At 41.6% G+C, this 22,282-nt stretch overlaps 1 protein-coding gene across 5 annotated transcripts in view; it reads left to right on the forward strand.

Annotated features, from left to right (window-relative positions):
- kidins220a (kinase D-interacting substrate 220a) overlaps positions 1–22,282 on the forward strand; it is a 68,902-nt gene that overhangs the window by 40,620 nt on the left and 6,000 nt on the right. For 2 of the 5 annotated variants that reach the window (XM_084741899.1, XM_084741900.1), the window contains exons 24-29: positions 8,734–8,912; positions 12,155–12,366; positions 14,578–14,694; positions 15,800–15,859; positions 19,994–20,110; positions 21,243–21,341. In XM_084741899.1, coding sequence (XP_084598025.1) covers positions 8,734–8,912; positions 12,155–12,366; positions 14,578–14,694; positions 15,800–15,859; positions 19,994–20,110; positions 21,243–21,341 — 784 coding nt within the window. Of the gene's footprint in view, positions 1–8,733; positions 8,913–12,154; positions 12,367–14,577; positions 14,695–15,799; positions 15,860–18,803; positions 18,837–19,993; positions 20,111–21,242; positions 21,342–22,282 lie in introns of all 5 variants that reach the window. The other 3 variants (XM_084741901.1, XM_084741902.1, XM_084741903.1) reach the window with 3 other exon arrangements.

Below are 22,282 nucleotides of genomic sequence, written 5' to 3' on the forward strand. Positions count from 1 at the left end.
TTATAGAGACAGGCAGACCGATAGTTGTTGTATTATTGTACCTTTTTAGTATTGTTGCATCTCTAAGCATTTGTAAAAGTCAGTTTTAATATACATCACACTCTCTCTAGCTCTTTCTCTTCCTAATTGACATTCTCCTATCCCCCTCTCATCTTATTTGTGATGCACACGTTCCACTCTGTGAAGTTAACCGGGGGATTACCGGTTCAGCCTGAGAATCCCAAGCTTTATTTGTCACATTCATCACTCAGTGTATGGATTTCAGCTCCATAACAGAGTTATTCCAGATGTATTATCTGCTGCAGAGCAGCATTTGTCTTCACTTTAGCGGTCCATCCCACTTAATTCGGCATCATACGGTCTATCACTTGGCCATTGCAGCTATCAAACAACCACATGCGCTGATATGAACTCCATGGCGCAATTAGTGTCACAATGAACGAACTCTGCCATGGCCCTAAGATGCTCCAAACTCTGCTTATAAGCATAAATCACAAAGTTGAGGTTTAGTGTTTTACTATTTGTCAAGAATGAGGCCTTAGTTACTCGGAGTGGAGGGTTCAGTTAAGGTTTTTGGGGTCTGGAACAAGGAGGCTCCGTTTCGGCGCTACACATGAGTTTAATCAACATTTCAGGGAACCACTGAAAGTCCTGAGCCTGTCTCAAAGGGAGGCCGTTTGCTCCGAAGCGGCTCGGTTTTTATCAGCCTGGTGTGTTTCCCATTAGCCTGCTTGTCTCTGTGGTTTGCTTTGGGATGCACAGGTCCAGCTTAGTACAAGAGAGTTTCAATTATTGGACTAAACTTTGCCACGAATGTATATGGAAAGCAGACGCTGCCACAAGTTGTCAGTTGGCACTGCCAAGACAAGGAAGAGAGAAAGTTGGAGACAGAGAGGAGAGCAGAGACAGAGGGTGTCCCCATTACATGAAGCATTTGATTCAAATCAAGGAAATAAGTCTGGATTTTAAGGAGACAAAGAGCGTGGCGTCATCTAAAGTGAAAACATGTTTTTGCTCTCCCCCTCTGCCTTTGGGGTGGCGGAGGCTTTGGCAGCTTCCACTGTAACAATAACCTCTCTGAGCACTGATGCTGCAAGTCCACGCGCCAGCTTGCCGGTCTGTCCGCCTGTCCACTGTTTTCCCAGAGAGGGCCTCGCTGGGTTCATCCACATGCTTGGCAGACAATGTGCCAGTGACTCCGACGTGACTCTGACTAGGAGAGGAATGTGCCGGACCCGGGCCTGGTTAACTTCTTCACCCACATACTCTTATACTGGCCACACAGTGTCTGACATTGAAACTCTTGAGCTTCTCAAACACAATGTGGCACAGGCGTTTGTCTGTTCTGCAGGCATCTCTCTCTGTCTTTGGGCCCCTTTATGGAAATGTTTGGCAGCAAGACCACCTCTTTGTGGCGTGCCTGCGCAAGTCATCTGTAAGCACAGAGGGCAGCTGTAAAGCAAAGTCAAGTGGCACATTCATACTTTCAGTGCCCAAACAGCGGACGGAAGGGATAGAGAGATGAATTCTGCTCATTCCTGTCAGCTGCAGCGTGTGGGAGGTTGAGAGGAGAAGAAAGGCTATGCTCCAGTCAGCTTTGGGACCTATTAGCATTTGGATAAGCTCAGAAAGCTCCCAGTGGCCACGCCACACAGAGAGTGGTTGGGCCTAAGCGCCTGTACTGCTGCAGCTATAAGCTGGGTCCTGTCAATGGACCCATTGTGCAGGAACGGCTGCCGGGATGCCTGACGGCCTTTATCTCACTCGTCCTCGGTCTGCTTGAAAGTAGCACGCCGGCTTCCTTGGCACTCCAACCCGAGCATCCATCTTGTCATTTGGCAACTGATTGCTGATAAGAATGGCTTTGTTCATTTTGTCTGTCTCGTCTGTTCACTGTGAGGATGACTAAGTCTGAAGTGATTTGTGTCAATTGCTTAATGCCAAGGCCAACAACTCATCATTAGTTAACTTCAGAGGATGTCATTTGAAGTGGTTAAACCTCATTGATGAAATACTGTTGTTGTTTAATGGACACTGTTTGTTCTGTAACACTGTTCAGTTCAGCATGTTGGCCAGAATCACACCAATGGATTATCAGCTGTCAGGACAATAATTCTGATTTCCTCTTTTCTATAATTCTCCATATCAGCCGTCCACTGATCTGTGCCCTCCGATCTTTACCAATGATCTTACAAGGCCTGGGTTGAAGCGTGTGCTCCACTTTGTGTCTGGCCAGCCGCTCCTACAGACATGTCTGAGCAGTCAGCTGGGAACGTCTGGAACGGACCTCCGACTCCCTCATTTTTTCTTTCCATCTGTCTGGGTGTAACTCTGATGGATGTCCTTGAATTGTTCTTCTCACCAGCTCCTGGTTGTCTTTGGAAGATGCAGCTGTGCTACTGCATGTTTGCAGTGTGGGACAGCAGGCCAGAGTAAACACGCAGGTCAGCAAAAATATTGAAGCTGGCTTCTTGGATGCCATGGTTGTTGGGTGTTGCACACAAAGGATGTATTTATTTTATTTAATTACTTGCAGTTGCATTATTCAACTATATAACTATTTAGGCTGTAATAAATGTATGACATAAAGAACCTGAAGTAACCAAAAGTGACATTACTTCTCGAGAAGTCTGGGGCAATCTCATTGTCCCCCTAAAGCTAAAGCCTTGAACCCTTACTGACTTAACTGACAACACCTGGTAGTGACGTGAGTGCAAGAGGCTGCAAGGGCCAGAACTGTTTTAAAGAGTAATGGAGCAGCACTTTTCAGGATATCAAAGTAACACAAATGCTGATGAAGAACATAAAATGAAAACTTATTTCATGTTTTATTTTTTACGTCAATCACATAAAAATAAAAAGCGGGTACACATATAGAGAAATATGAACATATTCAGTCACAAGTTTTAGGGAAAAAGTAGCAGAATATTTTAAAACCTTTTGTTTTTAAATAAACAGAGTGATATCAGTAGATTTAAGTTCAGTTTAAAGAGAAAAGGTGAGATCACAGGTACTGATTCAGAATTTTTCTAATAAAATTAATGTGATAGTCAAGAGCGCTGTCTCTACAAATCGTTTTTTAAATGCTTCTGGGATTTCCCTGATAACCCACAATACAATACAATGCAATGAATGAATTAATGTGTGCATAAAGGTTTAAAAAAGTCTGTGAGAGAGCCTCACAGACTTGACAGTTTGACAGTGGGACAGGCCTTAGCCCTCACAGATTTGTCAGAACACGCCTCAAAATCTGTGAGGACATTGGGATTGGGCTTGAGTTTGAGTTTCATTGTTATTGTCCATTCTCGCTTTTGGCACAGTATTGCCGAAGTGTCTGTAGACATCATTGAGTTATGTTAGATAGTCCTATAAAAAGACCCAAGATTCCTTAGAAAGTCTTTGGAGGTTGTTCTCTATATAGCAAAAGGAAGTGCCCTGTGACTGTGCATGTGTTTGTGTGTGTTTGTGTGTGTGTGTGTGTGTGTGTGTGTGTGTGTGTGTGTGTGTGTGTGTGTGTGTGTGTGTGTGACTCACTGGCTCCTGTTGGTCTGTGTCTGCAGACCCACAAATAAACAGCAGTAAGCCAGCTGGAAATGGGGAAAAGCACAGGCTTCTCGCAGTCTGTATACGGGTTAATACAGTTCATGGGAAAAGGAGCCTAACACCCACACATACTGTATGTGTACTCGCACATGCGCACAAACACACACTCCACCCTTCATCTTCATCATCTGTGCCTTTGAATTTCCACATCGTCACTGTCCAGGTGTACGAGTTGGACATTACACAGTTGTTTTTTGTTGATGCTGTTTGAATCAGCTCCGGCGCTGCCGCTTACTAGTGCTTCCTCTGAGTCTGTATGCAGGTAACATCTGTGCCTTCAGAGGTCCCACTCATCCTCCTCAGCAGAGGTCACATGAGTGGGGTTCATCTGTGTGCCAACATGGAGCTTCCTTGACCTTTCGGGTCTTGTTAAAGGTTCTAATGGAAGGAACACTGAGAGGGCTTTGTCCACTGGAGCCCAGCTGTGCCTCAGTGTCCTCCCTGCTCACAGCCTATTCTCTCTCCTTTCAGTCTGTGTGTGTCTGTACTGGCAGTCGGACAGGGACAGCGGGTTGGGGTGACCCACCTGGACTGGTCTGCTGAGAGGATCAAACAGAATTTGGGGGAGGTGTATCAGTGGAGCACAGATGCAGAAATATAGATGTGGAAGAGTCCAATAATAAGGATGGCCCGGGGTCGGTAAAAAGTTATGCCGGCCAGGTAAATACAGTCAGCCAATGTTTAGCAAATCAACCTTTTTTCCAGTTTAAATCATTTTCAACACATTGCTTTGCGAGTGCATCTGTCAGTCCTCAGTGAATTTTAGCAGAGTGCACTGACACAGACACTGGCAGGCTTATTTTACTTCTTTGATGAAATGGCTGCCAATCCTAAAACAATATTTGAATTGAAAAGCAAAAGCACGTTTATTGCATCATAGAGAAAAACACAACTAGGCTGAGAATGATTTTTGAATGGCTTGATACAAACATATGCACTGATTTGCACTGTTTGTTGTAACTGCCCAACAAAGTCTGACGGGTCAGGACCATTTTTTAAAGGGACAGATAATTATCAGAAACTGTCGCTTGAAAGCTGAATGGTCGTTGGTGAAGCGGTTAATATATAGAGAGACACTGTGTAGAGATTTTTAAAATTAATTTACTGAAAAAGAATATCAAAAGCTTAATCCTGAAAAATAGGCACATAAAGCACATTAGAATAACGATAATAGTGTCACATTTTACAATTACACTTATTTTCACCCTATTTAATAGACCATATTTGTCAATTACCTGATATGAAAAATACTGGACCTTAAAGTCAATAGGATTGTTGTGTCACATACTAAATTAATCATTGTGTTAACCCTTTCCCCGAACTGGGCAGTAAGTATTTTACATAAGTGCTTAACATAAGACTTCAAATGGTTATGACATGGATTTATTTTATCACTGGAGTAATATGCAGTTAAGATAATCGCTGGCAAAAATCAATTATTTACACTGTAACAACCTCTAATGTTAGTTTAAGACATTTTCTCAGTCCTACATTGTTGTTAAAGTGAATAAAAAATGTAAAACCGACAAATAAATGTTACATGATGCATGGTGTAACGTTATGTTAACAGCAGCAGTGCAAAAATTATTTTTAACAGCTGCTGGAGCCTGGATTTAGATTGCACTTCTTCTTGACCTAAAATTTACAGGTCATTTGAAGTTTTGCACATTAGTGATATCCAGCTTTCCAGTGAAACTCCATGGTAACATGGTAATATCTACTCGTTTGTGTAGCTCACTTTTACTTTTTAGCACGTCAAAATGTCTTTCTAGGACATCCCCTGTATTTCTTGCCAGACTTGTACATTTGTTTAGAGACATCCTATAACCACAAGGTCACAGGTTTGAGCCCTGCAACAGCAGATGTGTCCATCACCAGCCATCTGTCCTGTCAAAATGTCCTTGAACAGAAGACTGGACCCCTACCTGTTCACTCTCTGTAAGCAGTCTGGACAGGAATATAAAAGCCTAAAATTGGAAATCATGTAACTCATAGTGCAGTGTGCTAAGAAGGTTTTGTTTTTGTCCATCCATCACTGAGGGATGACTGAACCTCACTGGGTTGGGCTGACTGGGGAAATTTCAGCCAGTTTGTTAACTGGATTAGGTTAGCTGATAGTTTGGATTATTAGCTAACAGTGTGCTGTGTTGAACCCTCGCCAGATGCTGACCTCACCCTGACTTTGCTAGCGTGCTGCAGCAATAGTACTAATCATCCAATCAAGTCACAGAAAGGCCAGCCTGTGTTCACTCTCAAAAACAGATCAGGCTCAGGGAAAAACCCATCTCAACAGTCAGCAGAGCATACCAGTACACAGACTGGGTGATGCACAGGGAGGAGGGTGAGTTGGGGTTGAACTGGGAGGGAGGCAAGGTTAAGCAAGATGTAAGGAGAGAAAAGTATCCACTGAGAAAATGATGAAGGGTTCAGATGAGAAATGGAGGCAGAGATGAGAAAAATATCTGCTCCCTGCTGGAGTCTCCTCATTCATCTGATAAGAGCGGCACATTCTGGTGATTAATGGCCGGTGTCATAAGTCACTCTCAGTTTCATATTTTCATGTTGGAACGATGGGATTAACGAGATGTACTGATCGCTCTGGGTTGTTGATGTTTGCTTTTCTTGTAGCCTCGGCCACATGTTACACTGTCCTTGATTAAACTGATCAGATGTGAATCTTCTTTTAACCTTGTGTCCAGCTGAAATTGAATTTCCCACCTCATAACACTTCAGTATTCATGCTCATTATTCATCATTTCAGAGATGCTGTTGACACTTCTAAACTACAGGTTAAAGCTTTGGTTTATATTGTATGATGCCAGGGTTTGTTTTTTTTGTGATTTTAAAGAATATCTTTGGTATTTTTCTGCCTTGACCATATTTTCCCATGTTTCTGTGTCTAAGTGGCTAATGGGGAATGGGGAATCCCTACAGACTACTGTGCACTATCAAATTAAGTCCACTGAAAGTGCTTGTCCTTGCAACTGACAGGCTCAGATTGTTACTGCAAGTGTCTGACAACATAATGGAGAGGATAGCTGCAGAATTAGACCTTTTTTAAAGAGTAAGATATGCATGGTTAAATCAGAAACAGCTGTTTTATTGCTCTTGCCAAACTAACCAGACTCCATCTACAGTCATTTTAACATCATCATCTTCATTCAAACTTAACAGAAACAAAATAAAACTCACCAAAAACATCTTGGCTCATCTTTCCACTGTTCCTACAATCACGAACTCTGGTTCTTTGGTCCAAGTGAAGCCGTTATTTAAAAGCTATGACAAGGAAGTTTCATATTGTGTTGATTTTGGAGGCCTCTGAGGACAAAAGCAGTAGTGCATCCTCCACCATAACCACAAAATATAACGTCAAAAATAAGATTATCTAAATAAAAATCTCTTCCTTCTTCATTTTAACTGCCTAACATACGACCCACTAACTTCACTAGGGAAAATGACAATAACGTCAGATTTTAAGGAAAATCCAACCAGGTGGCGGACATTAAGAATAACCATTTAGAAATAGCCAGTCTTTTTGTGAATGACCTCTTTTACTTATGCAGGTCAAGTAGAAGTATCAGTATTAAATAGAGGCAGTTTCATAAACAGTTGAAAAACTCCACGCAGTACGTTTAAAATACAAAATATGGCTGTGCATACCATTTCTCCTGTGCATTTCTCCATTGTCTCTGGCGGTTCTCTCCTGATATTTTCTTGTCTAACTATGGCTGCGACTAATGATTATTTTCTCTGTTGATTAATCTGTCAATTATTTTCTCTATTAGGCTAATAGATTAATTTTTTGGTCCATAAGATGTCATAAAATGGTGAAAAATGTCAATCTGAAAAAAATGTTCAACTCATTAATCGAATGTTGAAATTGTTGGTAGTTAACTTAATAATTTTTTAATGATCAGTTAATCGTTGCAGCTCTACATCTAACGTGGTGAGTAAAAGCTTTTTTATTTTGATCAAACCAGAGTTGATGATTGTCGGAACAGTAGAAAGATGAACCAAACATTTTGGTGAGTTTTATTCTGTTTCTGTCAAGTTTGAATGAAGATGATGATGACAATTTTAAAATTATGTTCCTGGTTAGTTTGGCAAGAGCAATAAAACAGCTGTTTCTGGTTAAACAAAACATAAGTGACTCTTAAAAAAAATGGTGTATCTCTGTAGCGATCCTTTCCATAATATTGTCAGACATTTACAATAACAATCTTAGCCTGTCAGTGGCTAAAAACAAGCATGCAGTTTAGTTCTGCCTCAGTCAGCTGCAGCGCTCTCCCTCAGTATGGGACCAGTTTCAAAATTGTTGTCCCCATTAGTCACTTTCAGACAAAAACATGGGAAAATAGGGACCAGGTTGAAAAATGCAGAAGTTACCCTGTAAACTGAAGTTTTAATTGACGTTCTTTATAAAATACAGCATTGTCTGCAATATTGACAGAAAAAAACTGCATCACACAGAAGAGGAACCATCTCCAAACACGCTGTTTACTGAGTCTGTGATAACAAGCATCATGTTAACTGTGGCAAAGCATCATGACGCGCTTCCGTCTGCTGCTTGCTAAATTACCCTGATTGTCATCTTCTCAGGTTTCCTCCTCTGCTGAGAAAAGATAACATCCCTCACTCTATCTGTCCTCAAACATCCCCCCTTTCACTATCTTGCCTTCTCTAAATCCAGTTATCTCTCTGCTCTCATGATGATGATGACCGTTGTATATCTCTTCAATCTTAACAGTACTGCTTGTTATTTCCTCTTTTCTTTTTCATCAGAATGTGATGCTTTTGTTTTCTGCTTTGAATCTAGCAGTCAGCATTTAGTGTAAACTGACACATTGACATGTTTGTCATATGCCAATAAGACTGCACAATTTATTGTATTGCCATTTATAAGCTCTTGTTTTTTTGTTTTTTTTTCTAATGAGCTGTAGAATTCAGTTGTTTATCACTTATTTCCTTTAAACGCTTCCCATTTCTACCAAATTTGAAGTTCCAACAACCAAATAACTTGTTCTGCAAATCATTAATAACAATATTTTTTGGAAAATTATCAGATTGAGTGGATCTACTAAAATCAGCACTACAATAAGTCCTGCTTCTCTTATTCTCTTTCCTCTGAAGAATCTCCAAGAACATCCCCACCACCAAGGACGTTGAACCGCTACTGGAGATCGATGGAGACATCCGCAGCTTCGAGGTCTTCCTCTCCTCTAGGACGCCTGTCCTTACGGCCAGAGATGTCGAGATGTTCCTGCCTTGCACTGTCAATCTGGACCCCAAACTCAGGGAGATCATAGCAGGTTCATACACACTCAGTGTTTGTACAGATGAGTGAACAAGTTAGAAGGGAAAGGGAAGGTTAAAAAAAACAGCATAAAATGTCTTAGTAAGGTGTTGGGCTGCTGTGAGCTGCCAGAACAGCTGCAGTGCACCTTGGCATAGGTTCTACAAGACTCTGAGGCTCTGCTGCAGGGATTAACATTCTTCCAAAAGATATTCCCTCATTTGGTGCTTTGATGATGGTGTTGGAGAGTGCTGTCTGACACACCAAAATCTCCTGTAGCCGTTTTATCTGGTTGACATCTGGTGACTGCAAATACCACAGCACATTGAACAGGGTTTTGACAAATAAAAATAAAAAATTCAACACAAGGTCCAACTTTTTTTCCCTTGCAGCTTTCAACCACATCTCATGGTCTTCTGTAGCAACCTAGCTCAATTGTCATAGATATCGTTTAGTTGTTATTGGGTGACAACAAGTCAACAACTAAACCCTCTCCATGACAACAAGATGTGGTTTAAAGCCTTGGAAAAAACAAATACATTGGACACAACATATGATTCACACCATATTTATATCATCAAATCACTTAGTGACCTACCTTCAATACACAAACATCTATACTGTTCTTTAATGCTTGCAGAGTTTTTATTTACATGCCCAAGCAGATTGAGGTTTGTAAAGTAAAGCTCCAGAAACTCTGCTGTTTTACACTATATAAAATCTGATTGATGTATTTTTAAATCTTTAAAGTTTAGTTTAAATTTTTAAAGTGGTTGTCTGAGGCACTTATCAATGGTCAGTGTATTATCTACAGTAGAAGGCAGTAGCCACACTCCCAGTAAGAAGTCGACAGCAAAATGTATTTTAGCCCCCTAAAAAAGGTCCATCTAAAATTCACTATCAGTGTAAGTGTATACTATATCTAAAATATTTTCACTGCTTTTCCTTGCTCTCGAACAGCCTTTTCCAATGATAAACTGCCGTTATAGAATCCAAATATTGCTCTCTCCCAAGCCAACAGACTCTATTGGCAAAAACTAATTTTACCTTGCCGAATACGGGAGTTGCTGGTCTACCGCTGCCTCAATCTGTAAGTTTGTTTATGTTATTGTGTGACTTCAGTGTTTTAAAGGGTTAGTTTGGATTCACCAAAGTCGCACAGTAAGACAAACAAACTAACAAATCGAGGCAGAAGTAGACCAGCAACTCCTGTGTTCTGCAAAGTAAAAGTACTGTTTTTGTCAGTGGAATCTGGTGGGATTGGACAGAATGATATTTGCTACTTCTCCAAACTGGGGGTGTGCTGACCGCCATCTACTGTAGGTAATACACTAACTATCGATAAGTATGGATAAGTACAACCCCACTTCAAATAATTCAAGCTTTCCCTTTAAGGTCCCACTTATTCAAAAATCTTTACATGCAATGAAAATAGATAGATAAAAATTGTTATCTTTGTTTCATAAAAAATATGTTTGAGGAAACAACTTTTTTTTCAGATTAGCCCAAGATGAAATTGTTCTGTTGCTTTAAATTTGTCATCACAATATGGAGCGTGTGCATACGTATATATGTGTGTGTGAGAATGAGGTTAATTGTACAGTTTTGTCCAAAGTACATGAAAGGCTTTGGTATACAATAGCATGGAAAAACAGAGAACTGTCCTCTATGTGATGTGTTGAATTCATTGCCAGCTCATTTGGCAGTGACATTACTCATAACATTGCAGCAGGGTCTGCTCTAAAATCGCCCACTGCAGGGGCTCTCAGAAACCCACAGCATGCTTCTCATTTCCAAACAATCAAATGTCGAGCAGGTTTCCTCTACAGCGCTGTGGGATCAGGACAATATTTTCACTTGCTGTCACCAATCTGCCTCCAGCGCCACACCAAATTTCACAGTTTGTAGCTACAGTGACGTAATAGAGCATCGGTATTAAACTGTAAGCCAGAATGGTGCTGTACTTTTGCTACCATGCGTCAGCGTCCGTTCAGCCTATACGGGAGTGTCAATGACGCCTAGTGTGAAGCTGCTGCATCATAGTGTTATGAGACCACAGAAAAGTCACACACACAAAGTCTGTTCCATTGAGCCAAGGTTGAGTCATGGAGGGGTGCAGCTGACCAAGCTCCACAAGCAGACGTCCAGTCTGTAAGTACAGGAGTCCTCTACTAAAAGTGTGTAGGTGTGTATATGTATCTGTGTGTTGGTTTGTGTGTGTGCTCAAAAGTGTGTGGGTGTTTTCACCTCCACACGTGTCCCCAGGGAGCGGAAGGTGACCAACGCTCCTGCCCAGTCATCCTGCTCCCTCCACTCCCTCCGCGGCCAGTCGGTACTTGGTGCCCAGTGTCCTGCGGCCAGCCAGTGGGCAGTGCTGTCAGTGATACCCGCCCATGAGCCTGACTCACATCATAAGGCCCCCATTGTGTTCGCAGGCTGGATTGGGTCTCACTCAGCGTGTCATTCAGCAGCCACTTGTATAACCAGGAGACATTCTGGTGCCTGCTTCTGTTTCTGGTTCGTACTTTTCTTGCCAGCCACACAGAGCCACTCTGTTCTGTCTCCGGGCTTATTTAACTTTAATTTGAGAGGTTTTTTACCAAAGCTCCCTCCTCCGCTCTAACTCTGACTCCTCTCAAAGTCAGACTGATTTATGTGAAAACAATTGGGGCAAAGTACTTATGCTGATACTGTCTTATGAGTTCACATGGTCTGCTTTGTTTGTTTACACGGGTGAATTTATTTGTCAGGGACAGCAAGGGGTTCCATGTGCCAGAGTTGTCACGTGGCCGGCGTATCATTTGAAAAAGACAGAACATCAACACGTCTGCTGGTTTGTGAGCAAACGGAGTAATAAGAAATCAAAGTGAGAATGGAATTCACAGTTGAAGATCGTCGTAAGCGTAACATCTGCGCCCGTTTTCTCTGCAGCATTTAGTTGTTTGATTGTCTTCTATTTAGGATAAGGAGAACATGTTCAGGAACAGTGCTCTTGTTGTACTCCCTACAGCGCTCTGAGAACCAAGGAATTCTGCTCTTGTGTATGTTGATTGTTTGATATGTATTTTTCTCTGTGGATTCAAGACTATCTAAACTCTCTTGAGATGATGAAATAAAGCTAAATTATTGATGCGTGGGTGGATCTGAAGGGTCTTTATAGTCGTAGCCAAGACATGATCGTCAGCATCGGAGATAAACACTTCCTTCTCCTCTCTCCCCCTCTTGTTCTTTCTTCCCCCGGCTCTCCTCCTCTCTTAGATGTGCGTGCAGCCAGGGAGCAGATGCACATGGGAGGAGTGACCTATCCCACGCTGCCCCTGCAAGACGCAGTGCCCCGTCCACAGTCAGGTTATGGCCAGCACTCTGTTGCCTGCTCGCCGACAGGCTCCTTCGCCGGACCCATGCCTCCTCAACCTCACAGTGCCTACTTCAGTGGGATGACTGGCCCACAGCACCCCTTCTACAACCGGGTGAGACAAGAAAAGGGTTTAGATAATCAGTCCTCTACCTACAAGTAGGTTTTTGTATTAAAGGTTAATTTCGGTATTTTTCAAGCTTGAATTGTGTCATGAATTTGAATTTGTGTCAAATTGACTTATTGGGACAACAGTTTTTGAAACTGGTCACTGTAGCCATCAGCCGTAAAACGGGCTGAAATGAAATCCTTACTGGCAATTGCAACTGTCACAGTACATGCACTAAAAGTGCTTGTTTTGCCACTGACAGGCTGAGATTATGGAAGACCTTCTTGTGAAGGAGTAAGATTATTTACAGACTACATTAACAAAAACAGTGATTTTATCGTGGTAAAACACACTTCATTCAAACTCAGCAGAATCAAAATAAAACTCACCAAAACCATCTTGGTTCATCTTCCTTTTGTTCTAACAGACACCAACTCTGGTTTGCTTGAAAAAAAACTTTAATTCACCACTTGAAATGTGAAAATATTCTGGTTGCTGCTTCTCTGATATCCAATATCCCTCTCACACCTCTCCTGATATTTTCACTTCTAACTTGGTGAATGAAGAGTTTATTTCAAGCAAACTAGAGCTGATGATTGTTTGAACAGTGGAAAAATGAACCAAGATGTTTTTGGTGAGTTTTATATTGTTTCTGTTCCGAAGTATGTTTTACTATAATGAAATTACTGCATCAGTAAATGGAGTCTAGAGAGCTATAAATAAGCTGTTTCTGGTTGAGCAAAAGGAATCTTGCTCTTTCACAGAAAGGTAGTCCCTGCAGGGGTCTCTTCCATAATGTTGTCAGACACTTGGAATACATATCTGAGCCTGAAGTAGCAAAAATAAAAAAAATGTAAGGGACAGTTCACAATTGCTTGCAGGGATTACATTGCAGCCCGTTTGATGGCTGCAGCTCTCTCGCTCAATACTGGACAAATGTCAAAAACTAATGTCAATAAGTCACTTAAGGGACCTCTTCATTGGCACTTTAAGCTGCACAGAGTCAAATTATACTGCACTGTTTTGCATTTCCATTACCACTTTTAACACACCAAGCTGTGCCGAGTTGCACCCAAGACGTGCCATTTCAGGAGTGGAGCCAAACTACACCAGACCTGCCTCTAAGCGGGTAGTGGTGAGGTCTCATTGGCTGCAGCCAACCCATAGGAGTTGAGGGAGAAAGGCATTTTTAAAAGTGTCTGCGTTCAGTGCTCAGTACTGTTGTAGCTTCTAAATGAATCTTTGACGTTTAATTTCTCTCCGGTGTCCATGTTTGTACTTTCACATATCTGCCTTATTTTGCTGTTTGGTGTTCACTTTCAGCTGTATAGGAATCATGTTAAATTAGTGCTGAAGAAAACCCAACATTTCCTGATTTTGCAGCTTCATGATTAGTCTTTAAATAACAAAATAGTGGAAGACTTTTAATATGAAGCATTTTTAGGAAATGGAGTGTTAATTTGCCGTTTTGCAGCCGCTCAACTCAAGATAAGTTAAAGGACACAACTTCTACCAGGTAGCCCCGTAAAATGCAAATGGAAATGCAAATCCTTGTCTTACTGAGCCAACATACTGAGTCAAACAGAGCCAAGCACATGTGTATGGAAATGGGTTATTAGACACAAAAACAGGGGAATATAAGGTCTGGACTGAAAAATACTGAAGTTACCGTTTAATGTAGAAAACTGTCGAACAGTGACAGAAGGAACAGTTCCTGCCACTCACTGATCCTCCACAACCACAAACAACCACACTGTTTTTAAGAAGGTCCTGTCTGAATTTAGCTGCTCAGTCCTCTGCATGTTATCATAATGTAGCACTGACCCACTTGGCAGTTAGACCTCAGTAAATCGTGCAGTTAACAGGTCTTCATATCTACCACATGACCATGTTTGTTTTTTAAATAACCAGCACCTCTTAACCACTTTACTGAGAAAGAACGTGCAAGTCAGCACTAGTTCTGTTCAGTTCAACTTTGTCATACTCAGGAGTCTATTAGAAAAAACATATAACACAAAAAAGGCACAGTACATACACACATTAAAATAAGAACATTGCCACAATATCTTTTCCCTGCAGCATTTTTGTTTTTGTGTGCTTGACCTCCCTCAAATGATTTTCATTTTATTTTTACCTCCTCTCCCCTGCCCTCCCCTCCCCTGCCCTCCCCTCCCCTCCCCGTCCTCTTCTCCTCATTCCTTTCTTTTACCCTCATAGCCTTATTTCCCCCATCATGTGTATCACCTGCCACGGCATTACTCCCACCATGTCCCCTCATCCTCGCGCCCCTCCATTAAACCACCCGGTCAAGCTAAGGACAACACCAATGGACTTGTAAGTAAAGAAGCAGTGCTACTGTAGAATCCATCAGGTCTCACACTCAACCATTACAGCCACAGATATTCTAGGTTTAATCACATTTGTATCATGCAGCAAAATTGTTTGTGCGGTTGAAGTGACTGAAAGTTTAAATAGTTGACGTTGTTCTGTTCTTTTAGATTTCAATATTAATTTGTTGTTTCCTAGCAGTACCAGTTCATGGGATAGTTTTTTAAGTGGGGTGTTCTGAGCAACTTATCCGTAGTTGATGTATTGGGAGCTGGGAGAAGCAGAACAAATTTAAAACATATGTTAGCTACTAAAAAACATATATCACTTTATGTGTACACTATATTTAGAATATGTTGTCGTCAGCTTTTTTCAATGGGAAGCTGCCAGACCTATCAGACTACTTTGACAAAAACAGTAATTTTGCCTCACATAAGACAGGAGTTGCTGGTCTATTGCTGCCTTGATCTGTTTATTTGTGTTATCTTGTGACTTCTGTCTTTTTAAAGGTTAGTCTGAATTTACACAATAACACAAACAAATAGATCAAGGCAGCAGTAGAACAACACTGGCACTGCAAGGTGAATTTAGTGATTTCACCTATGAAGTTTGGGGAGAGTAACATTTGGCTTATATAACGGCAGTTTCCTTTTTTAGTGGCTAATATGTGGTTTGCTGCTGACCCTGTCCCCCACAATATAAATATAAATAAACATATTGAGACTAAGGATGTAGTGCTATAATATCACTCAGTATTTAATATGCTATCAGGTCCATTGTGTCCACCTACTGCATGAACGTACCACAAAGTCTGACCTACTTTTCTTTTTTAACTACTTCCTTTTCTCTTGTGTACCGCTTTACTCCATCCTTCTCCTCTGTGTAATGTCATGTGTTTTACCTTTACATTTAACATCCTGATGATTTTAACATCACCCTGCCCCTGTGTCCAACATTTGTCCACCTCCTGACACTGATGTTTCTTAGTTTATGAGCCCAAACCCAGAGTAAACCAGTGAAGGGTCATTATATAGATTCAGCGGTAGTGAACTCAGCCTTTATAAGCTTTTCCCTCTATGCGATCCTTGTCTCCATTCTGTGCCCATGTCAGGATGTTATTGCAGAGGACACAAGAGAAGGCCTCCCCTCCTCTCCCTCTGAACCTACCATGGTAACACGGTAGTAAGAGCTGTGGAGCACTACAGATATGCAAATATGCATCTAGTCCCTCATTATGTGCCTGTTGACCTGATGCTTAAACCACATTTGTCATTTCGTGTGTTGCATGTATTTAATGCACGCCTTTATGTTTCACAAACTGTTAATTTTGTTGCTATAGTTGACAAGGTGAGAGGACAAATATAGACTGTCAAACTCGCTGCGAGAATGCTTACAAGAAATACTTAATCTGCATCCCGTGTAAGCGCTAACCATAAAGACGAACTTCAGCATACGTAAATATAACAAGCTGAATGACGCTCATACTGATGTCGGCACAGCAGCAGTTCCCTTTTTCTTATAAATGGACATAAAAGTATTTTACTGACAAGGACTAACTCTACACCCAGATAGTCACAAATTTTTTGAGAAAGCAGCCACTATTAGAACAATTTGAAGATAACACCACTCAGGAGATTTCTGTTCCACAAAGCCACTTATCAGGGCACTGCCAGCAAGCATTTAAAGGAGCTTTATGAAAGATTTTAATATAGATTAGTATGTAATGTTCCTTCCCTTCTCTCTTTCTGTATTTTTGCTTCAATCTTCTTCCCTTTTTAAACCTTCATCGCTGTCTTAAATTTTTACACCCTTTTTTGTTCCACATATCTTCCCTTGCACTTTTCTTTCCTTTTGTCCCATGTATAAATTTTCTCAGTTTCATTCCATTCTGGCTTTTCTGTGTACATTAGCTCATCTTATCCTTCTCTGGTTCTCACTTGATCTCTTTGTGTAACGTTCACATGTGCCTGTATTCTTGTAAGTCTGTGAATGTAGATGTGTGCGCACACACGCTCATTTGCGTGAGTCTTTTGGATATGTAAGCGGGCCTAGCCCAGTGTAATTGCTTAGCTGATATAAGTGTGAGTATGGATTCCTCGGGCTGCCGGGATTATCATCAGAGCAACTGTTGGGGCTGGCAACACACACACACACACACACACGCATGCTGACAATGAGCCCAGCGTTGGTAGAGCTTATCTCCTTACCAAGACGCTTCCTCCCTCACAGAGCTCTGTTTCCTCTTCCCCATCCTTCTGCCCAGCCCTGAGCTCAGCCCAGCTGTAATTACAGTCTTATCACACACACACACTGGGAGGGTTCACACAAACACACACACGCACGCAGACATTTACACTCACGTTCTTAGAATACACGCTTTTGCAGTCTGAATTGAGGAGTCGTATTCAAGGCCTTGCCTGAATTGGAACTTCTGCTTTTTCTGTGTGGAGTGAGAGATGTCTCATTCTCTTACTGCGTTCTCCTCTATGTTTCCGTCTCGTCTGCAAAGATTATGACTGTAAAAGCCTGCTGACTGTGGTGAAACACAAAATTCTCCGTGTGTAATAATTCTGCTTCCAATAGCCTCTTTCTTTTCCCGTCCAGCGTGCGGCTACTGTAAAGGAGCCGTCTCCTCCCCTGCTGCGAGACAGATAAATGTCTGTCTGCTCTGTTGTCAAATGTCTCTCCTGTCCCCTGATGATGAGTTCAACATGTGTGCTTGTGTGTTTCTGCTTGTCTGTCTGTCTATTAGGGAAAATTTAGCACTTTTCATCTGGATGTCCGGTCAGTGTGGATGGTCAGTTGAAGCAGTAAATTCCTGTATTGATCAAGAAAGTTGTGTTCTAAGTGTGGCTTTATATGGTGAAACACAACTAGGCTGCAAATTGCTTGAAACATAATTTCCATGCCATTCCTTGACAGTTGCACAAAGCAATTTAAAATTAATTACAGTCTCATCATGCAACACAGTTTTACTTAATTTGACTAAAATTAACGAGATAGATTGGTCATTTTTAGTACTAATTGATTTATTGCTAAATTGTGTCATGTGGAAAATGCCATTCTATCTACAGTTACATCTTTGTGTGATATTTCTTTTGCTGGATAATGTCAATACTGAGGCGTTGTATTGCTTTTTCTTCTGACAGTGGCTGGTTACTTTGTTTCAAAATGGCTGTCTGGTATTATGTTAGGAAAAAAAGCACCCACAGGCTGCTCAAAGGAGATACCAGTGAATCAAAGGACGGCAGTTACCTGCTAACTGCAATGAAAACAAACTTTTCCTAGCTCACATCACATCTTAACAGCATTACCACCTTGGATGAAGTCTATGACGATAATTTTCTTCACAAAAGTCCAAGAGACCATCTTTCATTTTCTTTACTGTTTTGTTCATTCTGGTGATAAGCTGTCTTTGTCAAATCAGTCACTTAAAATTGGTTATCATAGATTAGTGTCATCATCATTGTTGTCACACTACACTATCAGTGTTTTGATAGGCCATTTTGTGAAGCTGAAAAACAGTTAAAATATTTGTAACTGTTGCAGCTGATTTTCAGACAGGTTTCAAGAGCATTGTAGAGGGCTGTACACCATGCAACTCAATTGCAATGAAGCTTCAACCAACTAAAAAAAATCACATTGTAAAGCCAGCCTATTGCTGCAAAATCTGTTGTTTTTCCTGCATCCAGCAATGTCATAATGATGTAGTTTGTGTAGAAAGGCAAAACTAAAGGCTAATGCTAAAGCTTGGATTTCTAGCCTGCACCTCTGGGCAGTAGGTGTGATGTATGAGCGTAGGCATCAGAAATTCACTTCTCATTGAGTCCTGGTACATGTAGGCACTGCTGGTGTGGCTCCGGGAGCAGATGAACTCAGCTTTCTTGATCAGTACAGCACACAGTCAATCATTTATTGTTTCAGTTGACTGCATGTACTATCAACACTGACTGGACATCCACGTGGAAAGTGCCATATTTTCCCTTTAATTTGAGGCTCTGCAGCCCTCCTCCTTCCTTTTTTCACAGGTACAGTCTCGGCTTCATTATGCCATAAATGTTTGTATTATTGTCTGATTGTTTGTCTGTCTGCTTCTTTTTGTCTCCTGTATAAAGCATTTAAAGTCGCTGTCTTACAAATTAAAGCAGGTACACCTTTGGTTTCATGGCTACTTTCATCTCCGCATCCAACCCTTTACTCTATCCTCCACGTATCTTTACCTCATCTCTAACACACTGGTTGAGTACTACCAAGCATGCCATAGAAAGAGATATTATAGAATCATCACAACATCACGTTCTGTTGTAGTTCAGTAGATTCACTAACATAGTTTCATTCTAGAGTAAATCCTCTGCTGAAGAGTAGCTAAAGCCTCTGAGAGCCGGTCTTCATCCTCTTGCCCACCACTACAGGAAGTTGGCACCTACTGTTGTGTACTGTATTGTGTGAGCTGCTTGTTTTTTTGTTTAACAACCACTCAGAGTCCGACTAAGCTCTGCTCTTCTCTCCCTCGAAACCAGAAACAAAGCCGGGGGGCTTAGTCTGAAGCCACGTCTTAATGGTGTTAATAGCCCGAGAGAAGGAGAGCAGAGATGGTGAGGGAGGGAGGGAGTAGGAAGAAGAGATGGGGGAGTGATGGAAAAGAGAGTAGGAGGTCAGCGCAGAAGGCTTAGAGGGAAGGAATGTGAGAGGAAGAAAGGAAGGAAGGAAGGAAGGGAGGGAGAGAAGGAAGGAACAACAGTGAAAGTTCATAAAGACGAGCAGAGGTAGAGGGGTGAGTGAAGAAAAGGGAGAGTGGATGAGGTTTGTTTGGTTTTTGTGCCAGCGGGTGGCATGCTGGCTGTGCGAGGCCTTATGCAGCATCAACAGGCCACTGGTATTAGTCACATCATCAGGCCTGGGAGCTCAGACTCCATCAGACTTAGAGACTCCATCCCCTAAGTGTTGTGCGCACATTTTATATGCTTGTATATATACAGAGAAAGAGAACAAGAGCAGGTAACAGTGTATTTGGATAGGTTGGCAGCTTTGTTTACTTTGACACTTAAACTGTATGACTGATAGAGAGAACTACTGTGTGGGATTGTGGTTTTGCACCTCTGTGTGCCTCACAGTAACAAGTCTGCACGTCTCTTTGCCAGGAATTGTTGCTCGTTTTGCCCTAATCAATGTGTTAGGAGTGATGATGAGTTGGTCTAACAGAGTGTGAGTTTGCCCTGGTAACCTTAACTCAAAAAAACACTGTGAATAAGTTGTTTAAATTCTAATTATGTGTGTATTTGTGTATGTCTGTATGTGTGTAAAGGGCTCTCCTGCGGTCCTGCTCAGTTCTATGAACACAGATGCAGTGTGTGAGCGAGTCAAACAGATCGATGGAATCGACTCCACCATGCTGCCTCAGTACACCTCCACCATCAAGAAGGTACATCTCTCAATGACATTAAAACTTTGATCCATGTAATCTAAACATGGTGGATTTAAAGGGATAGTTCGGATTATTTGACGTGGGGTTGTATGAGGTACTTATCTGTAGTCAGCGTATTACCTACAGTAAATGGCAATGGACACACCCCCAGTTTGGAGAAGCAGAGGGGAGTACCAGCACTGAAGCTAAGCAATACACTCCTGTGGACAGGGGCAGCCCAATTTTAAAAAATCTGTATCAGTTCAAGTGTACCCTATATTTATTTTCACTGCTTTACCTTGCCACCAGACAGCCTTTTCTGACTGGAAACCACTGTTGTATAAGGCACATATCACTCTCTCACTTGCTCAAACAGACTCCATAGGCAAAATCAGTGATTTTACCTCACAGCACACAGGAGTTGCAGGTCTACTGCAGCCTCAATCTGTTGGTTGGTTTGTTATTGTGTGACCTCAGTAAATTTGAACTAATCCTTTAAAATGCAGAAGTCACACATTAATACAAAGATAGTTCAGAAACTTTCGTGTTCTGTGAGGGAAAATTACTGATTATGCCTATGGTGTCGGGTTGGTTTGGAGAGCGATACTTAGTTTATATAATGGTGATTGCCAGTCGGAAAAGGCTGTCTGACAGCAAAGTAAAGAATTGAAAATATTTAAAATATAGAGTACATTTAAACTGATCTTGATCTTTTTTTGTAAGATAGACCTCTTTAAGTGGCTAAAATATGTTTTGTTGCTGACCCTGTCCACAGCAGTTCATTGCTCAGCCTCTGTTCTGGTACTCCTCTCTGCTTCTCCTAACTGCGAGCATACCGACCACCATCTACTGTGGGTAAAACACAGAGTAGTGATAAGTACCTCATACAACCCCATTTCAAATAGGCCAAACTACCCCTTTAAAGTTATTTTAGCAGAAACTATGCTCGATGTTTTCTGATACTTCCTCATATACTTGCTGATATTTTCTTTTCAAACTCTTTGTGTAGCTTCTTTTCCATATTCACTTCTTTCTGTGCTGCTACCCCATTTGATTGTGATGATTTTTTAGCCTGATGCAACTTTGCATATATTAATGAAGTCAATCAATCAGTGAGTGATCCAGTAAGTCTCTTCCTTGTCCATTGCAGGCTAATATAAACGGTCGAGTGCTGTCACAGTGCAACCTGGATGAGCTGAAGAAAGAGATGGAGATGAACTTTGGCGACTGGCAGCTCTTTAGAGGAATGGTGAGACTAAATATCTCTTCCAGAGCATCTTTACTTGCCTCAAAGACTGGTCTAATGTTGTTGGCATCCTATGTAGCATATACAATTTAATAAAAAGGATGAAAGACTTGTGTTTGTTGTCTAAAATCAAAAGAAAATGGCCATCATTTGACATAAATGATAAAGAAAGTATCAGTCCACTTACAACAATAATGACCAGTCGTTCATTACTCTAGAGTAAAACCCTGTAATAGATTTACAGCAGCACTTGTTCTCCTCACTCTGTGATACTTTGCAGACACTCAGCCCTGCCAGGGCCCTCCTGTTGATACATGTCATCTCTTGTTTATTCCAAAAAGAAGCAAGGCAGCATCTTGTAATACGACATCTTGTGCCTCAGCTGAGATACTGGGACGGAGATTTTATAATCCGTATTATGAGAAAGGGCGCGAGTCAGTCAGCCAGGAGTCCAGTCGGCTGAGCCGGGGCTGAAATCACTAACACATGTAGCCGGCTCCACTTCATCAGATGTCAGTCTGTGCTCCTAATACCAAACCAGAGCACAAGATTGGTCGTGTTTTACAGGAGATCCAGTGCAGAGCTTGCGTAGGAGCAGCTGGAAAGTGCAGTGGCCTTACAACTCCGTGCGCTTACCAGTGTTGTGTTGCCAGGATGCAGCCAGCACAGACATCTGCTTCAAGATGGCTGACTGACATCTGGATGAAGGGAGGTTATTGTCAGGGAGGAGTGGAGAGCTGAATATCTCCACTTGACAAATGACTCTTTTTCGCAAGCACATGTTGTTGTTGATGTTTAGCATACTTGTTTTGTATGTCACATGCTTTTAAAAACATGTTTAGCAGGACTATTATATATCGGCCCAACTGAGGATCTTGTTGGTGTAATTCTGACCACCAAGCAAGATGACTGAGCAGAATATGTCCGGGGTGCTTCCAATTCAG

This window comes from Lutjanus erythropterus, chromosome 18, assembly GCF_056507025.1.
Source record: "Lutjanus erythropterus isolate fLutEry1 chromosome 18, fLutEry1.hap2, whole genome shotgun sequence".
In the NCBI taxonomy this organism is placed as follows: domain Eukaryota; kingdom Metazoa; phylum Chordata; class Actinopteri; order Lutjaniformes; family Lutjanidae; genus Lutjanus; species Lutjanus erythropterus.